Genomic DNA, 20,677 nt, shown 5'->3' on the forward strand with positions numbered 1-20,677 from the left:
GATACAAGACCTGCAGTGTTCGGTAGTCAGAGTTCTGAAGACTGAGCACCGTAGGCTGCTGCGACTGCGTATGGCGCGGCTGCGCGCAGTCGCGCGGCCTCTATCTGAAAAGCAATCGGCGATAGGTACATAGTCTAGGCCCATCGAGGGCTGATGTCTTCGTGCGCGCTGTGCTTTCGCTTCTTAGTCCAAGTTGAAGCGAGAAGCAGCACGAAGGGCAATTCGCTCGCTGCTGCTGCTGCTTTTCCTCACGCCAGCCTTTTGACAGCGAGTGTCCGCGGTCATCAAGTGAGGTGCGTTCAGGTTTGCCTGGGCGCGCATGACACCATGCTTGTTAATTTGGTTAGTAAGCGAATGTTTACAAGTTTAAACTGCCGATTTAAGTACTATCTTTACTTCGTACAGCTGTCTGAAAATTTTCTATGAAAATTGATGCTTCGCCTTTCTGGTGAAACTGCGACTTTTCTTCCCTAGAATACAATGCAGAATTTCTGCTTACTGTGTGGGTAATTGCAGAAAAGGAAAGCTACTGGAGACATTATTCCACCCCACTGAGTTATCTCACTTTTCCAAAAGGCGAACAAGACAGAGGTTCACAAACTGATAAAGAGCTGAAGTGTTCAACAGTGGCCGAACAATGAATATGAACCTTAGCCTGGAGCCAACTTTTTGGCGAGCGACTTGTCTTCGTCGAGGCAACGGCGGGCCATTTTTGAAGTGTAGTAATATTTGGTAACCATGTACACTATATGTCGAAATATCACGCTGACTCCCGAATACTTAGAGCGCACTAACTCTGGATAGTAATGTAGCTGCAATCTTTGAAGGAATATGATGTTTGTTCGGAAAGTTTGTGAATTTCAAAAATATCAACTGCTTGAAATTACCGGCAAATTCGGAAATATTGTCGCCTTCCGAATAATTGCTTCCTTAGTCTATGCACCCAATCCGGCGGATCTGTCGCCGATGTTCTTCGACTGTTGATTTAGAATGTGGCGTAGTTCTGCTCAACATTTTTCTTGTTTCATGCAAGCGCCCTGAAATTGTTGAGTTTGAGAGCATAGCAAATGATACGTTCAGAACAGATGAAGAGACATTACCGATCCTTCTGAGCAAAGGTAATCTCCAGCGAAAATTCTGCCCGTTTTATTAGGTCCCTTCACTTTGCGCTCTCTGATCTGCAAGCAAGGTAAACGCCGAAGTGGCACATTTAATACATGTGTCACTTTAAATGATTTTGAAACTCTCATAGAAATGTTCACCCAAACCTGCTGCTTCTCGAAGTTAGTTTCAGCCCTGCAAAAATACTCGAAAAGCGCATTCAGCACGTATTTCCACAAATTAATCTAGCGCAAGAGGAGATGACGATAGATTTAAAAATTTTCTGACATATTTGTAAACATAGTGTTTTGCACAGATAAGACATATTGCAAGAGTTCTGTGAAATACACATTCATTTTAAGTTATTGATAGCCCTGCAAGTTGATTTCCCGACGTACAAGTAGACTTTCCGTACGTACAATTTACATAGAGAACGTGTACAGCAGCCATACTCACTTCTTACAGGAACCACAAAAGGGTTTCTGAAGATCCTCCTGAAAGGAACTCTCGGACTCTCCTTGAAATCGGCCCTCCTCGATGGGACGTTTCCTTCCACGAAATGTGGTATGGCCACAAAGCGTACTACTTCACCGCCTTCATCAGAGCCACCGTGCCTGCCTTCGTACTTTACAGTCTCTGTTTCGTTGTTGGCTATTTGCGGGGATGGTACATCGGGTACTTGACCCTTATGTAAATGTACCCTTGCGGGCACATCATTTACCAGGCGCCTTCGACCATTTGGCGTTTGAACCGACTGAGATAGTTCCAACTCGTCCTTCTCGACTGTCTGAGGCACGTTGTCCCTAATCACGGATGGCAGTGGACGTAGGGACAACCTCGATCGAGGCCCGAACCCTGGTGACAAGTCATCGGTCTTGTAGCGTAGGCTCGGTGGTCTCCGACCCAGTCTGGAAAGGGGAGTTGACAGCAGCGGGCGGTTCGTTGTCGTCGAGGTGGTGCTTGTGCTCGTCTGGCCGTACCAGGACGGAACCTTGCGCTCGCCGAAGACGAAAGGCCGCCTAGTCGACGTTGTTGTAGTCGTCGTCGAACTACTTGTGGAGGAAGACGTGGTGCTGGTCGTCGTCGCCAGCACAGGTCGACGTGGGATGATTGGAGTGTACTTCCTCCCGGGCAACGCGGGCCTCACGTAGGCCCTTCTCGGTGACGTCGTCGTAGGCGGCGTGGTCTTGGTCGGTTTGCTTCTATAGCCACGAACGAGTGATGGAAGCTGGCGACGAGTCACGCCAAACTTTCTCGTAGGATGCGCGGTAGTGGAGGCCTCGGTTGCCTGCTCAGTAGTGAACAGCGTGCGCTCTTTGGCCGTCGTTTCCTGCTTGGGCCTCAGCTTTCGTCGTCTTTTTGCCTGCAGCCTGGACCTCTTGGGGAAGGGAGGGCTCTCTGGTAAAGCCTTCCAGGCGCTGGGGCTTAACGGGTCGACCTCCGGTGGTTGGCCACGTTGGTAGTAGGCGGGGCTTGTAGGCAGTGATGCCGTAGTTGATGGAGGAGGAGGCGGAGGCGGTGGCGGAGTCGTGGTTGTTGTAGTGGTCGTTGTCGTGGAAGTCGTCAAAACAACGGCTCGAGGCCCTGCTGGCGTTGTTGTTTCCCAGTCGGGAGAGCTGACAGAATTGATTACTTTAATGAATGACGGCGGTAACAGGGAATCAGAGAGGCGAGGTCTCTGTTTAGGAGCCTCCTGTGGCCTGTTCTGATTGAGCTCGGGAGCGTTGGATGCTGTGCTGTGCTGGTAAACAGGCCAAGGAATACGATTTGCGCTGTCACTCGGCTCTCTGTTTGGCCTGTCTATCTGTCCGAATGTTCCGGTGATTGAATTCAGACTGAGCAACACCACTACCGCGGCCGCCAGGTTCTTCTCGTGGCATCTTTTTCGTCGCAACTGGAACAAACAGAACAAAAGACGGAGAGATAATTATTTAATAAACATGTGGAGCTTGATTCTACAAAAAGCAATTTACTCTTAACTATATTACTCTGCTATAGCTAAGAGGGAGCATTAGGAAAACAAAAGGAGGATATAGAAAATGCAGAAGCTGTGAAAATTTTAACATCGCAATACAGATTGCATCGTATGCGCATCGTATGTGCATCATTTAATATATGTGCATCATGTGCTCATATAAAAATAGAGAAAAGTATTGACCACACAATGAAGGACAGTTTTTGCAATGTGCTGGTCATATTCGGACGTTTATTTGCTGAAAGAAAATGCTACTGGCGCAGCTGTATCAGAACACCACTGTTACCGATGCATATGATAGTGTCCCGCTGAATTTAAATAGCTGCTACAGATCTCTGTGCTGAGTAACTGAGTAATTCCAGACGGGGTCTGTCGTGTATATAGAACATATTAGCAGCCTTTAGGCTCAAGTAGAAGGTGGATTCTTTTCTTTGTTAAAACAAATTTGCATTTAGGCTATCACACATTCATGAAACACAACAGAAGAGGGATCCGTTACTGATTATATGCTTTGTCACGAAGCACAACAATGTTCCTGTTCTCTACAGAGGATGATCGCATCAGAAGGAGTTTAGAGTTTGTACACTTATATGAACGCAACGTCGTCGCGGACCCCTAAGCATTCACTGGCGTAAATTACTGCACTCTAACAGATGACACAGTAAAAACCTCATGCTTCTCCGACCTGTTGACGTCTTCTAAAGATCATCTTATGATGCTTAATGAACCCTCAAAGACGGCGGTTGTTGGTCATAACTGCAGAATTTTTTGTGGTACAGTGGCCTCTTGTCAAGGAAGTCACTTGTCCTTCACTTTCTGTCGATGAACTGTGCTCGGTGTTTACAGAGTTAACGACTTACTGAACGTAACTTTATAACGCGGGCAACCGATTGGGTATGTTATGCTCAAGCTGTGTGATTAGCTTCACTGAAGAAAATGCTACATGAAAGCCGTATTAGTTATGGTTCAAGTCATTATTACGCAGTGAGTGTCGGAAAATGCATGGACGGCAAGTTACATCAATCGTGAACTGGCCGAGCGGTCAACATCCCAGTCGCATTTCCTCCTGTAACAAAAGCCCTGCTTACTTTAATTTCGCTTTGCCCGCTTCTCAAGAAACTAAGGCCTCAAACTGCGGCTTGAAACTTGGACGGCATCTGATGCCCCGTGCCCTCCTTTTTCAAAAGCTTGCGTAACATCACGTGTGTATGTATTACGATACTGACTTAATTTATTCACATGAAATGCTGGCATTTTCCCGCAGGCCTTTTCAACATAAATGTGTGCGTGAGAGAGAGAGAGAGAGAGAGGGGGGGGAAGGAGAGGAGGTAAACCACGGATGCCGCGCAGATGCACGTCCAATTTCCTGCCCTACATAGGGAAAATGGGAAAGAGAGGGGGAATAACACTTAAGCTGTCGGCTCATTTGGACGAGCACATCGAAACTACAGTCGCTGACTGAGGTGTCTATGAGGCGACAAAATAACACTTGCAATCAAGGGAGCTATGGAGGAAAACTTCAGTCTGGCAAAGTTCTGGGCCTCTGTGAACTCTGGCGACGCCCTCAGATGAATGAGTTAATCGTATCAAGGCATAAAATTCAGCCGTCGGCACGCCTGCAGTTTCATTGGCTTATCAAGATTCACTTGGTCGTTGCCTCATGGACGGCTGAAAGACAAGGACTCACATAGTAAAACCATCTGTTTCCTTTTTTTTTTATTTGTTTATCGTTCCACCCAGTGCCCAGGGCACCTGTGCAAGTAAGTTATAGAAAAAATATAATCTCACGTATTTTTATTAATTATGCTATAGTAGTTTCTAAGCACTTCAGAAAAGAAGTTCATTGACTATGCTTTAAAACAACATGCAGTTTATTACATTTCGCGTTGAACCTCAAGGAAACATTGGAGACGGATAATTTCCGAAAGCGGAGAAACGCCCGTGACGCGCTCCAGAAAGGCGTGGCAAGCGGCTTGTGCCGTGTGTGCAGATAGATAGAGGGACAGTCACGGTTTGCGATATTGCAATATTGCGCTGATAACAATAAGCGGCGCTGGCGCGTAACATTGCCCGTCTTCTGTGCTTAAAACGAAAAAGCCGCGTGCGCAGGGTGCGCTCGTGTTGGCATATGTGCCTTTATTTAGGGCTTTTATTGTGCGCTACTTTCGCGCCTTCTGCGCTATTTTTGATCACTGACTACCGTCGAGTAAACTCGGGTGAGTGAGAAACTCGGAGAATCCTGCTTAGCACCCCAAGTGAAGTAACTACCACATTGAAAAGTAATGAAGCGTTAATGCATTTCTTACAATGCCCTTAAGAGCGCTTTGAAATGCGAAACATTTATTTGCCTAGTCGGAGCCAAGGTCAAACGCGAGACCATCCAAGGTCACAGAATTTGTCGCCGATGCGCGCGCACTCCCCTGCGTCTGCTCGCTGGCCTCTACAGGCACGGTCCCTCCTTGCTCCAAGCGCATGCGTGCACTCTTCCATGCGCCTGCTCGCACGCCGCTACTCGAGAAAGAATCAAGTGGCAGAGGAGCGTATAGCGGGAAACATACGGTCCGATTCGGTGTCCGGTCCAGTGTCCGACACGCCGGAACGGCAGCAGGAATCGAGGTGTTTTGCCGTGTCGAAACGCCGGATCGGACGTCTGGCGCGCGACAAAACTGGGCAGGTTTTCATCATCCGACGCATCCGACAACCGCAACATCGTTTGGCCGCAGCCAATTATAGCGCCGCTGGCATGTGACATTCTCTGACGTTCTCTCCACAGAGGCGGTGCCGGCGGGCCGGTTTCTTGCCGTCTTTTTTTTTTTTTTTTTTGCCGACTACAATTCGTTCCCGACATGAAATAGTTACCAGTTCAGTAAAATTACCTCGAACGTGTGCCTGATCTGCAAAACAGCGCCTTGTACACTAGCACTAATACTGGCGAGATCGGGAGCCGCGACTCGAGGGAATTTCGGGGACAGATAACACAACTGACCGCCCGAGCGAGGCTGCTCGCTTGGCTTCGCAACGACTGTGTCGAACAAACCAATTGTATTTAATTACGGGCGATCTAAGTCTATAGTGCTAATTGTTTTGGCAAAAATAAGCGATCTTCGACGAGCTCGGGCTGGATCGCAAGCGCCGTCGGCCGCAGCGTCCGCCGAGCTAGGTCTACCGCGCTTGCGGAGTGACCACTGGGCAACGCGCTGGGGTGAAGTGTTTTGTCACTCGCACAGGCATAATTTCATTGACAGTGTTAGCGTGAAGCGAAGCAGTGTTGTGCAAAGTTGTTTATATTACGTTTCTCGACGTGGATATGAAGTCTTCCGAGCGTACAAGCTTGGGCACTGAATCTGGGTGGAGCTTACGCGCCACTTGCTCGTTCGGATGCACGTACCGCGTGCCCCGAATCATCGTACGCCGCATGCCGTTAGCATGCCGGAGCACGCATTGCCACACGTCGGATCGGACGGCGAATCGTACCGTGGGTCTCCTGCCCAAGGGTGCAGAGGCTCTGCAAGAACTACAGAGGTATGCGATGCGTGCCGAAGTGGCGAGGCAGGATGCCAAGCGACGGGCCGACGAGATACCCGCGGCCGTGCAGCGCGAGCAGCGAGAGAAGCGACGCGCGGCCGGAGAACAGGGGCACGCCAAGCAAACGGCCGCTGAACAGGCCGCCGAAAAGGCCGCCGAAACCAAGCGCCGCCGATCGGAGGACCGCCACTTGCGGGATGCAGACGCGTAGGCTATACTTTCAAAAACACCTCGTTTATGACGAATCTGGTGCGCCGTGTAGCGTCTGTGACCGCCCCTGATTCCGATAGTACGTCGTCAGGGTGTTGCTAACCTGGAATGTGGCAGTCCTCGAGTGTGTGTCTCCCGGGAGGATGCGAGTTCGTTGGAGCTTTGCACCGCGTACAGCGGAGAAATGCTTCGCACTGACTTAGATAATCAGTGAGGATGGTTTCTGCCTTAATTCTTTAAGAGAAATTACATCGTTAAGGGTGTTTCCTCTAGTAAAACTTCATTGGGGCCTAGTTGGTACATAATTCTGAACTCAAGCTTACAGCGCAAACACCTAAGACGAACCACAAAAAAAAGATATGACACACACTGGTGCTGTGTATGCACGTGAGAGCGCCAAATTTTGTCTGATCTTGCTGCTGCAGAACGGTCTCTTCAGTCTTGGGTGCAAGTAAAGCGGCACAGTGTGCCACTCCGCATTGCTGCCGCCCCGCCCGGTACAAGGACCCGTTCAGGTGAGCGCTTTAATGTCTGCGAACACCAACTCGCGTTTGTCGGCTCGACGGAGCACCGCTTCATGACGAGGCAGGCAGCGGGGCGGTGTCGTCCGCTTTGTGCGAGTCTGTTCCGCTCCGGATGCTGACGAAGCCCCGCCTTCGCTGGACCTCACCAAACAGTCGAGCGGTTGGCGACGGTTGCCGCTGCCAACGTAGGGCATTGTAGGACTTGGGGTGTCGTCTCGAGTGGCTCATTTGAGCGTTCAGTGCGTTCGTGTGGCACTTGGATCGATTTATAAGTGTAAGAGCAGGTTTCAAGTTTCGATATAACGACGAAAGTACTCGCTCGTTATCGCATTGACCGATCTCTTTGCAGCTGTCTTGTGTTTTTTTTTCTAATTATATTTGTTCCAACAGTGGCTCAATATTTTTCTTGAGCAAAAGACCTCGTACGGCACATGGCTATGAGTATAAGTGGCGGTGATATAACGAGGCGAAAACATACGGAAGCGACGCACTTTCAGTTTCACTCCATGGCATTGAGAGCTAGAGCAAAACTACGACCAAGCAACCATGATCTAATACGCACTAGATGGCAGAGACAAACTCTACTAAATAACCAAGAACAGTAGAAGAACTAAACGTAGAAAATACACACTAGCCATGCTCAGCACATGTCATTCTCGTTATCATCCACAGAGGACGTTGCCTTGCTCTGCGCCAGATCGAAGGCCTCTTCTAAAGCTTATCAGCTTTCACTGTCCTGTGTCTGGCATGGTGGATTTGTAGGGCCCGCTTTCATTTTCTGTATTAATCCTCGGCACAGTTACCCATATTTATTTTCTCTTCGCATCATTCGGCACGAATTCAGTTATTGCTATATACTTTGTAACATAACAAAAAGCATAGCTGAGTCATGGTATGTGGAAGCCATCATTTCTTTTTTCGTCATTTCTTTAGAGTTTTCTTTGAATGTGCGAATCATTAAAGCAGAAATGAACTCCGTGCTACACAAAAAAAAAAAAAAAAAAAAACTGCTATAGTCATGTCAGCACCGGATGGGTCTTGCCGGAATCAAAGCTCTACATCTGCGTCATTTATAACGGCATACAAAGAACAATGCTTCGGCTGTCTTTGTTTACAATATATTCATAGAACACTTTCTGCTTTACCGTTCACCTGTTCACCCGCCGTGGTTGCTCAGTGGCTATGGTGTTAGGCTGCTGAGCACGAGGTCGCGGGATCGAATCCCGGCCACGGCAGCCGCTTTTCGATGGGGGCGAAATGCGAAAACACCCGTGTACTTAGATTTAGGTGCACGTTAAAGAACCCCAGGTGGTCGAAATTTCCGGAGTCCCCCACTACGGCGTGCCTCATAATCAGAAAGTGGTTTTGGCACGTGAAAACCCCATAATATAATTTTTCACCTGTTACAATGGTTCTCCCTTTGGTAGGTGATTCTGCGATTCGCAAGCTTCATTAGTATGCCTGAACGACGCTACGTTGAGTAGCCTTGACAGTTATTTAATATATGGAATAAAAAGGCTCACACGAAAGCAATTAAACTTCGCTATGACATAATATTTCAGTGGGCTCGAAGCCATTGCGAATTTGTCGGGAACGTTCTTGCTTATGTCATTACGGGTACGTCACACCAAAATGATGCATCATCAGGTCTACCTTTAGAGGCCAATGCGCTTAGTTTTTTTCAACCGACCGTGTTTCGGTATCTCCACGGAAAATTGTTTTGTTAATGCTTTTGCTATTTATTTTGACATGTATTTTGCTATAAAGATCATCTCTACTGAAACAACTTACAGAAACCACTTTCCACCACCTACAATACACTTAAGACTTCTTGCTCACAACAGAAAATATTGATGAGGCTGGCGACGATATATTGCACCATCTTTTACTCTGCAATATATATATGTGTGTGTGTGTGTGTGTGTGTGTGTGTGTGTGTGTGTGTGTGTGTGTGTGTGTGTGTGTGTGTGTGTGTGTGTGTGTGTGTGTGTGTGTGTGTGTGTGTGTGTGTGTGTGTGTGTGTGTGTGTGTGTGTGTGTGTGTGTGTGTGTGTGTGTGTGTGTGTGTGTGTGTGTGTGTGTGTGTGTGTGTGTGTGTGTGTGTGTGTGTGTGTGTGTGTGTGTGTGTGTGTGTGTGTGTGTGTGTGTGTGTGTGTGTGTGTGTGTGTGTGTGTGTGTGTGTGTGTGTGTGTGTGTGTGTGTGTTGTGTGTGTGTGTGTGTGTGTGTCATACACAGCAAGAGGCTATCTACAAAGCTACATGCCCTGGATAGGAGGCCATTAGGAAAAATCTCACAGCTCATCAGCCCAGGATTCACCTCGAGCTCTTGCATTGTACCTCAAGAAGATAGATTTGAGTATCCGTCTGTAGCCTTGTCATTTCGCGTGATTGACCTGAACTCCTGGCTTCTTTTTCTCTCCTTCACGCACCGTTTTCTCTACCTGGGATAGCAAGCTGTACACAGTAGTTCACCTCCCTGCCTTTCTTTTTTTTTTCCTCTCCCTCTCTCTCGCTCTTAGGTGATAAACTGCAACACTAGTGCACATGGTCGCTAAAGACGAGCAGCGTTTTTCGGAAACACCGATGAAAGCTTCGTCTAAACCGATTCCCTCAGCGCGTGAAGCCCACATGTTTTTTCTAGATTTTTTTATTGTCCCTTCTCTTGCTTAGCGGAACATAAAATTGGGCTAGCCAATATTGGCTGAGCGCGATGTACTGTAGCACGATAGACGTGACGCGAAACAAAGGAGACTCACAGACGAAGCTCTACACACAGATGGTATGGCGCTTCGTTTGTGTGTTTCCTTCGTCTTGTGTCAGGTTTACCACTGAACACATCGTGCTCAGTGACTTGCCGAATTTTCCGCGCTATCAACTCAGAAAAGAGGAGTGACCGGTTTCGATAGCATTATATTAAAAATAGCCTTAAAGAAACAGCAAGAAGAAAGAAACAAAAATCATTTGGTAAGAGAGAGAGAAAGATACATTTATTACATTCTGGAGATGTTTGCCTGTCACCATGTCTAGCATGCAATTCTAGATGGATATGATGAAGTCAAGTGATATATGCAGTGTACGTCACAGATACACAGCCTGTGCACACCACACCACAAGGCGCTCCATACAGACTCATTGAAACATGTCTGTAGCGCCGCAATATCGTGGCTGGAAACCTACAGCCTGAGGACGCGGTGGACTGATCACCGAAAAAAGTGACGTGCGCGCTTCAAAACGCTGCATGAGGGTGCGCTAACCCTACCTTCCCTACAGCCTTCGATCTCTCGCCATGATGCGTTCCTCATCAGACAGCTCCGGAAGCTGAACCTTCCCAATGATGCCATACAACGCAGTATCGCACCGCGTCACAGCGGCCCAGCGGTGCGCAGGTTCACCCCGACGCTCTACACACATACTCGATCTGCCCTCGATCGCGCGCATCCCCGTCTACAGCACTTTCCCCAACGCTACCCAAGAGAGAGTATGTATGTATGTATGTATGTATGTATGTATGTATGTGTATGTATGTATGTATGTATGTATGTATGTATGTATGTATGTATGTATGTATGTATGTATGTATGTATGTATGTATGTATGTATGTATGTATGTATGTATGTATGTATGTATGTATGTATGTATGTATGTATGTATGTATGTATGTATGTATGTATGTATGTATGTATGTATGTATGTATGTATGTATGTATGTATGTATGTATGTATGTATGTATGTATGTATGTATGTGCGTACGTACGTATATCGAAGCGCAAGGCCCTCGCACATCCTTGCAGCGCTTCGTTTAAATTGTCTTCACTGGGGTCGCTGTTCCCCGCCGTGGTTGCGAGATCGCGGGATGATATCCCGGCCACGGTGGCCGCATTTCGATGAGGGCGATATGCGAAAACACCCGTGTACTTAGATTTAGGTGCACGTTAAACAACCCCAGGTGGTCAAAATTAATCCGGAGTCCTCCACTACGGCGTGCCTCATAATCTGATGGGCGTTTTGGCGCGTAAAACCCCATAACTCTTTCTTTTTTTTCGCGGGATGGGGGTAGGGTCGCTTGGTACAAATTCTTTTGTTAGCGATGAAACAAGCTAGCTCAATAACGCTGCGAATACCGAATAAGTGCAGGAACCAACCATATACAACAGGGTATGTCGTTATCTCAACAAGCTTTCTCTACGGGCCAATTTTCTGTCTTTTAACTCGGGAATATATTATCTTTTTGCAACATCCAGTGTCTCAAAACATTTCATTAGCATTGCGACAAGTAATTCATTTTTGGGCGTTACGCCCACTCGAGCAGTCCGAGATGTCAACTGAACTGTGACAAGAGCGGATCGGGCACTCCGGGCATTCTTGGTCTGCTGGACGCTTTTCTTAAGACCTTCTTGACATTTTTGCTGGAGCGTCTCGACTGCTCTGCTGTTAAACGGCGTAACCCTTACATAAGTGGGTCACGCCATCTGAGTTGGCCCTGCTTTCCTGACACTATGAAACATCGTTCCAGCGCCCGCGCACACACACACACACACACACACACACAAAAAAAAAAAAAAAAAAAAAAAAAAAAACGAGGACAAGCAGAGAGGGACAACAAGTACGCCGGACTTCAACTCGCACTACAGCATCCCGAGTTGAAGTCCGGCGGTCTTGTTATTCCTGTCTGCTCACCCTTCTTTTTTTTTCTTCTTTTTTTGCGCTGGAACGATGTTTCATAATGCTATTCAAGACCAACTAGCCCAGCTGTCGACGCTTAGCGATTTTATATATACATATATATATATATAATATCATACGTTCTTTTCCTCATGGAAGTAGATATCGTACTTATGTTTTCATGCTAGTGAAAGCCGAATTGAAAAAGAGTCGCCGCAACAATCAAAACGAGATAAAGAATTCACGCTTTTATGTTGATTGGCGTGGAAGGAAGCGTCACCGACAAAGGGAAAGAAAATCCGTTGCTGAGGACTAGGAAAACTAGAGCCGAAGTCCTCTATTTCCTAGACACGTAGAAGAGAAATGGAGGAGGGAGGGCGAACGTGCAACGAGCTGCAACTTCTTTCTTACGCATTAGGGGTGAGTAGCTTACGGGTTGGGTTTGTGCGTGTGTGGAAGCTTTTTTTTTTCCCCCTGCGTAAATGACATAACAGAAGTAGGTTGCTTTCAACCGCTTTACGACTGGTCCGACCCTAACGATCGCGAACTCAGGAAGTGCGCGTTTACGCTATTGCATCTCAGCACTGGAGAGAATATACACTCCCCCCCCCCCCCCCCCCCCCCCGTCCATATTTTAAAGCTTCAGGTCGGTTCGCCTGGACTCATATAGTCGCCCCCGCAGATGTTCACGAGGAGACGAGAGGCTTGCGTCGCTTTGGGCACTGGGCGCCAGTTAAGATGAGGTACCAGTGCAGCGTCGCCGCTGGGCTCCAGTTAAGCGTCGAGACTGCATAGCAGGCAGAAGAAAAAAAAAATCTATCCATTTCGTAGCCGCAAGCTCCTCTGCGCTCCTGCTGCAGGCGCACTCACGTAGTTATTGTTGCGTCCAGAATATTTATAACGCTTATTAACAATATAATATAATGTAGTCCTGTGGGTGGTGAACGTCTGCAATGTACAGAAAAACTGAGATATAATGGAAACAGATGATCTTCTGATTTATGCATGAAAGTTGTTTCCCGCTGGCGAGTGCAAGTACATTACACTGCTTGAACGCAGGGACCGCATTATCGATCCCTCTTGGACTTCATTAGGTCAGCGAATCTTTTTTCATTCATTTAATCATCCTTATTCACCCCCATCCCATACCCCTGTATGCCGGGAGGAATTTACCGTCGCATTAAAAAAAAAAAAGTACATTACCTGTGAGCCCGCGCTGAAAGTTGCACTTTTGTGAGTTTCAGTGATTTATACATAACCTAACCAAAGGTAACCGCGATGTTCTGCTTCTCATCTATACACACACACACTATATTCAACTGCACTACACACATTCCACGAGTCCAACTATTTTGTTTGTTTGTTTTTGTTTTTTACGCGGTGTTAGACTGTTTTGCGCTATAGAACCACGAGATGACACGCTGCTTTCGGAAATAGCCTCATCCGTCTGAATAATTTAGGCCCCGTGTCCACAGCTGTTTTGCCTTCGCGAGTCAGGCATCCTAAACAACTACGCCACGGCTGCGCTCACGGCTGTTTTTTACGCTATAAATAGCACTATGACACTTCTCTCTTGATCTAGTATGAAGTAAAAGAAAAGGGATGAAAATTTTAGCGTGGCAACAACATATGTCCACGGACAACAATGCGTATGGTAGCGATTCCATGAATATTTCAAACGCCCGTTCCACTAAAGCCGTTCCGGGGCCGTGTTTATGTAACGATTCCTTTAATTTTCCATTCTGCTTGCCCTTCGTCATTGGCTAGCAGGAAAGCCATGCTCACGTTATCGCGAGTATCAGCCACTGGTTGCGATGGATGATAAGAAATGAAAAAAGGATTGATTGAAAGGAATCCTTACATAATACGACGCCTGTTGTTGTACGAGTCAACGCTGGTTGCTGTGCAACAATTCGGTCGTATTGAATGCTGAGAAAGGCAGGAGTGATGACGGAAAAGTAGGAATGGAGGGCATCCATACGCATGTTCCAGTAGTCACTACAGAATTCCGAAGTTGTTTTGCACGGAAGTCTCAGGCAAGTCATAGGCAAGTCGGCTTGCAGTATTTCAAGATGAATGTGCGTTTTCGTCCTTTCATTCAAGCCAACAGGCCATTAGACTTGCTCAACTGGATCCACGAACCACATTACGTTTCTTTTTTTACTGTTTGCAGGAAGCAGGGCTTCACAATCAAGTGGAGAAAATGTTTTATACCGACGGGAAAGTTGACGCTTAAGATAATGATAATTTTCTACGATAATTGTGTCTAAAATTACTGCGGAATGGTCTCATGCTCGCCACTGTGCTTTCTATTTATGTCAGCTTATTTCTACACCTCTTTAAAGAAAGAGTTACGCAGACCCAACGCACATGTTGGAATCTTTATCTGAAAGGCGAAGCCTTTGTGGATTGCAGGGTCAATTAAATATTATAACAATTCCGGCAGGACACGTCCCACCATGAATGTCGACGTTAATGCGACTATCATTCAAGCATTATAGCGACACACCACCATGACAAATTCTTCACCTTTGTGTAGTGGACTTCTTCAATTTCCGGTCACCGATTTCTTCTTCTTATCAATATCTTATGTAGCTTAGAACTCCTCAATGAATGCACGCCATGGTCCCATTATGCTCACCTCCCTTCTTTCTCTAGACTCGGCTCATATAGATGCCGACTTTTTCAGCTCTCTGAAGCTGTCTTCTCAAATTTTCTGTTGCCGCCTTTTACACTTTTTGCCTCTTGTTCTGCTTGTTTATCCGGGTACCTCCCCTGTCCCACATAGCCATTCTGGAGGATTGGCCAGGAATGTTCACGTACCTAGTGTCGCATGCCCAGCGGCACGCGCTCAGTTGCCCATATCTAGTGGCCCAAGGTGTCTGTCTATTCAGTCACATCCCGAATTCCGAGACGCACCTACTCAGCGGCCGAAGTCGACGTGCAAATGGTTACATGTATACCTACAGATATACCGAAAAGTGCGTCGAGTTCCCTAAGAGTGATAGCTGCATTCAAACTAAATGCGACGCGTACAATTCTCTTAATTTTAATCCAACGCGATGCGTAAGCTCTCGCAGTTTTCGTGTTTATGCGCTGCATCGTTCACAAAAGGAAAAGAAAATGCAGCGAAGGTTTCTTGATGCGCCGTTCTCGTTGAGCTGATTCACAGAAACACCTGACGGCGACTTCTGAATGCGTTCACTCTCGGGGATACAAACATGAACCTGGTGCTGTAATTCCTTAATTATCGTTTTCGCCAAATTCTGTATATTTCTTATCACCCGTGCCACCGAGTGGCCGATCCCAGCGACAGCGGGGATGCAGCGTCACGCGAACCGGTCACGAAGGCCAGAAATAACGGAACGTGAAGATAGTTTTGGCGGAGCACAATACCTGATATGAAGCTTATATAATAACTGCAGCAGCGGCGAATTATGGCTCTGTAGCGTGCGCACGTGCTCGAGCTCCAGTGCGTTCAGTACGTGCAATAACAGTTCGTTGCCACTTGCACTTCGTGCAGTACATCTCTCACTTCCTTCGACAGCTATTAAAATTAGTACAGCTGCTTAAAGTAAGGCTGAGAAAAAGAACGAAAAGAAAATTATGTAGATCCAATGCAAATTTTGGAATTTATGTGAAGCGAAGCTTCATTAAGCGTTAATTAAATGCCATAGATATGCCTATTTCATTCCTGCGTCGTCGGCGTGCACAAGACTGGCCCGCGCTCTTGTGCCCTCGTGCACTCGTGGTGCGCCATGTGAGAACTCCAATATGGCCTCGTCAGGAAAGTCTGAGAAGGTTCGCAAAGAAAGCTGGGCTTTAAAAACTGGGATGCGTGGAATATTCCCGCCCTATAACGAACAGCTGGTTTACTTTGTGTTCCATTATAGTTGCCGTGCTATCGTTTGCTAACGAAGCTTTCCCTCAAGTCTAAATATATTAAGGCAGTTTGTCGTGTGCGTATCATGGCTACGCACGCTTATATCGCATTCCGTTTCTCTACCACGGGTGCGCTTTAAAACCACGGCGCTGCAGTTTTTGCTTTTCTCTTCTTTCTTCTTCTCCGCCCTTAAACTGGCTCTCTTCAGTGTACTACACGCAGAGACAAAGAAACAAGCGCGCGCATGCGATCCCATAGATGAGATGAATATATATATATATATATATATATATATAGAGAGAAAACTATCAGTCATAGCTCTCGTAGTATAGCCCTCTGGGCCGTTTCCTTTTTTTTTTCGAAAGTAGTCCTATTAGGGTTATTATAATTACACGAAGGTATTTCGCCCTCATCAGCAGCAGTCCTTGGTATAGTTATTCTGGCGGCTAGCTTCCCACGCTATGCGTGCCGCCATCGCACCTGGTTAAGCTTTTCCTAGACACTAGAGTTAGGCTTTGTCCGCGCAACCTTGAGCGATCGGAAAGCGCGTTTCCCCCTCTTGGCCGGCGGAGAAGGGAAGCTTCGTTCCGGCCGCGAAGCTCTCCACATCTCTGTAAGGTGCCTTGGGGATGTCTCGTGCCGAAGATGCCCTCTCGGTGAGCGCATATTTCACCCCTCATCTTTTAAGAGGTTCAATACATACAAGCATTTGCCTAGCAAACCAGATTTTTTTTTTCAAGGGAATTTTCCACGTCTCAGTAATTTCTCTCGTCGTATTCGAGTGCTGATTGCCGTGTTATAGTTTGTTAACGAAGCTTTCCCTCAAGTCTAAATATTTTAAGGCAGTTTTCCTAGCCTCTAAAGCCGCTCGAGTTGGCTCTTCTCCTTGAGCGGCCATTTTTCCTAGAAAGTATGCCTTCCAACTACTCCGCCCTTAAACTGGCTCTCTCAACTACTACACGCAGAGACAAAGCAACAGCGCGCGCATTAGATCCCATAGATGAGATAAATATTTACAATTAGTATTAGGGTTATAATTATATTCGAGTGCTGATTGCCGTGCTATCGTTTGCTAACGAAGCTTTCCCTCAAGTCTAAATATATTAAGGCAGTTTGTCGTGTGCGTATCATGGCTACGCACGCTTATATCGCATTCCGTTTCTCTACCACGGGTGCGCTTTAAAACCACGGCGCTGCAGTTTTTGCTTTTCTCTTCTTTCTTCTTCTCCGCCCTTAAACTGGCTCTCTCAACTACTACACGCAGAGACAAAGCAACAGCGCGCGCATTAGAAAAAACAGCGCGCGCATTAGAAAAAATCGACTATCGCGGACAACATGAGTCTGTTTCCACGTAAGTGTGAGGCTCGGAGCAGGAGCTGTGGCGCTTGAAAGTAGCCTGTGGCCTGACGAACCAACCGACTGAGCTATCTTTCTGGGCAACATCGAAGGGTCACGAGTTCAAATCACCTGTTATGTTCCTTTTTTCTTTCTGCCCCCTTTTTTTTTTTTTTCTTTTCTTTTTTTTTTCTTTTAATGTCTTTTCGTTTATTTTATCACTGTACGGGAACCCTCCTAAAAAAAAATATATATATATTTATATAGATCTTCAAATATTTATGGCCTCACACTCACATGTGCAGGTCATAAATACCAGGCTCTCTAGCCGAGTGCCATCCATGCGGTATAACCGAGCTCAGATTGGTCCACCTTGACTGACCAAGTAGGGCACCACTGTAGGTTAAATGAGGCGTACAACTCCTGCGGGACCCGCCGTGGTTGCTCAGTGGTTATGGTGTTAGACTGCTGAGCACGAGGTCGCGGGATCGGACCCCGACCACGGCGGCCGCATTTCGATGGCGGCGAAATGCGAAAACACCCGTGTACTTAGAATTAGGTGCACGTTAAAGAACCCCAGGTGGTCGAAATTTTCGGAGTCCTCCACTACGGCGTGCATAATCAGGAAGTGGTTTTGTCACGTAAAACCCCATAAATTAATTTTTAATTTAACTCCTACGGGGACGGTAGAGTATCCGTCTCCAGTGCAAGAGGACCGTGATTCAAATCCCGGTGCCGCGCTATTCTCCACCGGAAAATACAAAAAAAAAAAAACGTGTGTTGAGAAAATTGCACAAACAGGCCTGGAGTGCGGCCTGATCCCGGTGACCAGAACCGGTAACGCACTCTCTCACCAGAGCAGGATTGGCCACCCTGGTGCAGTACTTGGCCACAACCTCCTATATGAATACAACAATCAAACCCCGGCCCTCAGTCCCCAGCAGCCGCGAAGCAACTGACCACGGCGGCGGTCAGATCTGTGACGCTGCAGAGGGTGCTAAGAATACCTGGCTCCGGACAGGCCGCCATTGGAATCTGAACCTGGCAACGTTTAACGTTAGAACGCTATCTAGTGAGGCGAGTCTAGCAGTGTTATTGGAGGAATTAGAGGGTAGTAAATGGGATATAATAGGGCTCAGTGAGGTTAGGAGGACAAAAGAAGCATATACAGTGCTAAAAAGCGGGCATGTACTGTGCTACCGGGGCTTAGCGGAGAGACGAGAACTAGGAGTCGGATTCCTGATTAATAAGGAAATAGCTGGTAACATACAGGAATTCTATAGCATTAACGAGAGGGTGGCATGTCTTGTTGTGAAACTTAATAAGAGGTACAAAATGAAGGTTGTTCAGGTCTACGCTCCTACATCTAGTCATGATGACCAGGAAGTCGAAAGCTTTTATGAAGACGTAGAATCGGCGATGGGTAAAGTCAAAACAAAATACACTATACTGATGGGCGACTTCAATGCCAGGGTAGGCAAGAAGCAGGCTGGAGACAAGTCAGTGGGGGAATATGGCATAGGCTCTAGGAATAGCAGAGGAGAATTATTAGTAGAGTTTGCAGAACAGAATAATATGCGGATAATGAATACCTTTTTCCGCAAGCGGGTTAGCCGAAAGTGGACGTGGAGGAGCCCGAATGGTGAGACTAGAAATGAAATCGACTTCATACTCTGCGCGAACCCTGGCATCATTCAAGATGTAGACGTGCTCGGCAAGGTACGCTGCAGTGACCACAGGATGGTAAGAACTCGAATTAGCCTAGACTTGAGGAGGGAACGAAAGAAACTGGTACACAAGAAGCCAATCAATGAGTTAGCGGTAAGAGGGAAACTAGAGGAATTCCGGATCAAACTACAGAACAGGTATTCGGCTTTAACTCAGGAAGAGGACCTTAGTGTTGAAGCAATGAACGACAATCTCATGGGCATCATTAAGGAGTGCGCAATAGAAGTCGGTGGTAACGCCGTTAGACAGGAAACCAGTAAGCTATCGCAGGAGACGAAAGATCTGATCAAGAAACGCCAATGTATGAAAGCCTCTAATCCTACAGCTAGAATAGAACTGGCAGAACTTTCTAAGTTAATCAACAAGCGTAAGACAGCGGACATCAGGAACTATAATATGGATAGAATTGAACAGGCTCTCAGGAACGGAGGAAGCCTAAAAACAGTGAAGAAGAAACTAGGAATAGGCAAGAATCAGATGTGTGCGTTAAGAGACAAAGCCGGCAATATCGTTACTAATATGGACGAGATAGTTCAAGTGGCTGAGGAGTTCTATAGAGATTTATACAGTACCAGTGGCACCCACGACGATAGTGGAAGAGAGAATAGCCTAGAGGAATTCGAAATCCCACAGGTAACGCCAGAAGAAGTAAAGAAAGCCTTAGGAGCTATGCAAAAGGGGAAGGCAGCTGGGGAGGATCAGGTAACAGCAGATTTGTTGAAGGATGGTGCTCAGATTGTTCTAGAGAAACTGGCCACCCTGTATACGCAATGCCTCATAACCTCGAGCGTACCGGAATCTTGGAAGAACGCTAACATAATCCTAATCCATAAGAAAGGGGACGCCAAAGACTTGAAAAATTATAGACCGATCAGCTTACTGTCCGTTGCCTACAAAGTATTTACTAAGGTAATCGCAAATAGAATCAGGAACACCTTAGACTTCTGTCAGCCAAAGGACCAGGCAGGATTCCGTAAAGGCTACTCAACAATAGACCATATTCACACTATCAATCAAGTGATAGAGAAATGTGCAGAATATAACCAACCCTTATATATAGCTTTCATTGATTACGAGAAAGCGTTTGATTCAGTCGAAACCTCAGCAGTCATGGAGGCATTACGGAATCAGGGTGTAGATGAGCCATATGTAAAAATACTGGAAGATATCTATAGCGGCTCCACAGCCACCGTAGTCCTCCACAAAGAAAGCAACAAAATCCCTATAAAGAAAGGCGTCAGACAGGGAGATACGATATCTCCAATGCTATTCACAGCATGTTTACAGGAGGTATTCAGAGGCCTGGAGTGGGAAGAATTGGGGATAAAAGTCGATGGAGAATACCTTAGCAACTTGCGATTCGCTGATGATATTGCCTTGCTTAGTAACTCAGGAGACCAATTGCAATGCATGCTCACTGACCTGGAGAGGCAAAGCAGAAGGGTGGGTCTGAAAATTAATCTGCAGAAAACTAAAGTACTGTTTAACAGTCTCGGAAGAGAACAGCAGTTTACGATAGGTAGCGAAACACTGGAAGTGGTAAGGGAATACATCTACTTAGGGCAGGTAGTGACCACGGATCCGGATCATGAGACTGAAATAACCAGAAGAATAAGAATGGGTTGGGGTGCGTTTGGCAGGCATTCTCAAATCATGAACAGTAGGTTGCCACTATCCCTCAAAAGGAAAGTGTACAACAGCTGTGTGTTACCAGTACTCACATATGGGGCAGA

General features: G+C 46.7%; 1 protein-coding gene across 1 annotated transcript in view; it reads right to left on the bottom strand.

Annotated features, from left to right (window-relative positions):
- LOC126546870 (uncharacterized) overlaps positions 1-20,677 on the bottom strand; it is a 99,542-nt gene that overhangs the window by 3,824 nt on the left and 75,041 nt on the right. The window contains exon 2 of the mRNA XM_050194585.3: positions 1,558-2,995. Within this exon, the coding sequence (XP_050050542.3) occupies positions 1,558-2,995 (1,438 nt within the window). The remainder of the gene's footprint in view (positions 1-1,557; positions 2,996-20,677) is intronic.

The sequence above is a fragment of the Dermacentor andersoni genome, chromosome 1 (genome assembly GCF_023375885.2).
Source record: "Dermacentor andersoni chromosome 1, qqDerAnde1_hic_scaffold, whole genome shotgun sequence".
In the NCBI taxonomy this organism is placed as follows: Eukaryota; Metazoa; Arthropoda; class Arachnida; order Ixodida; family Ixodidae; genus Dermacentor; species Dermacentor andersoni.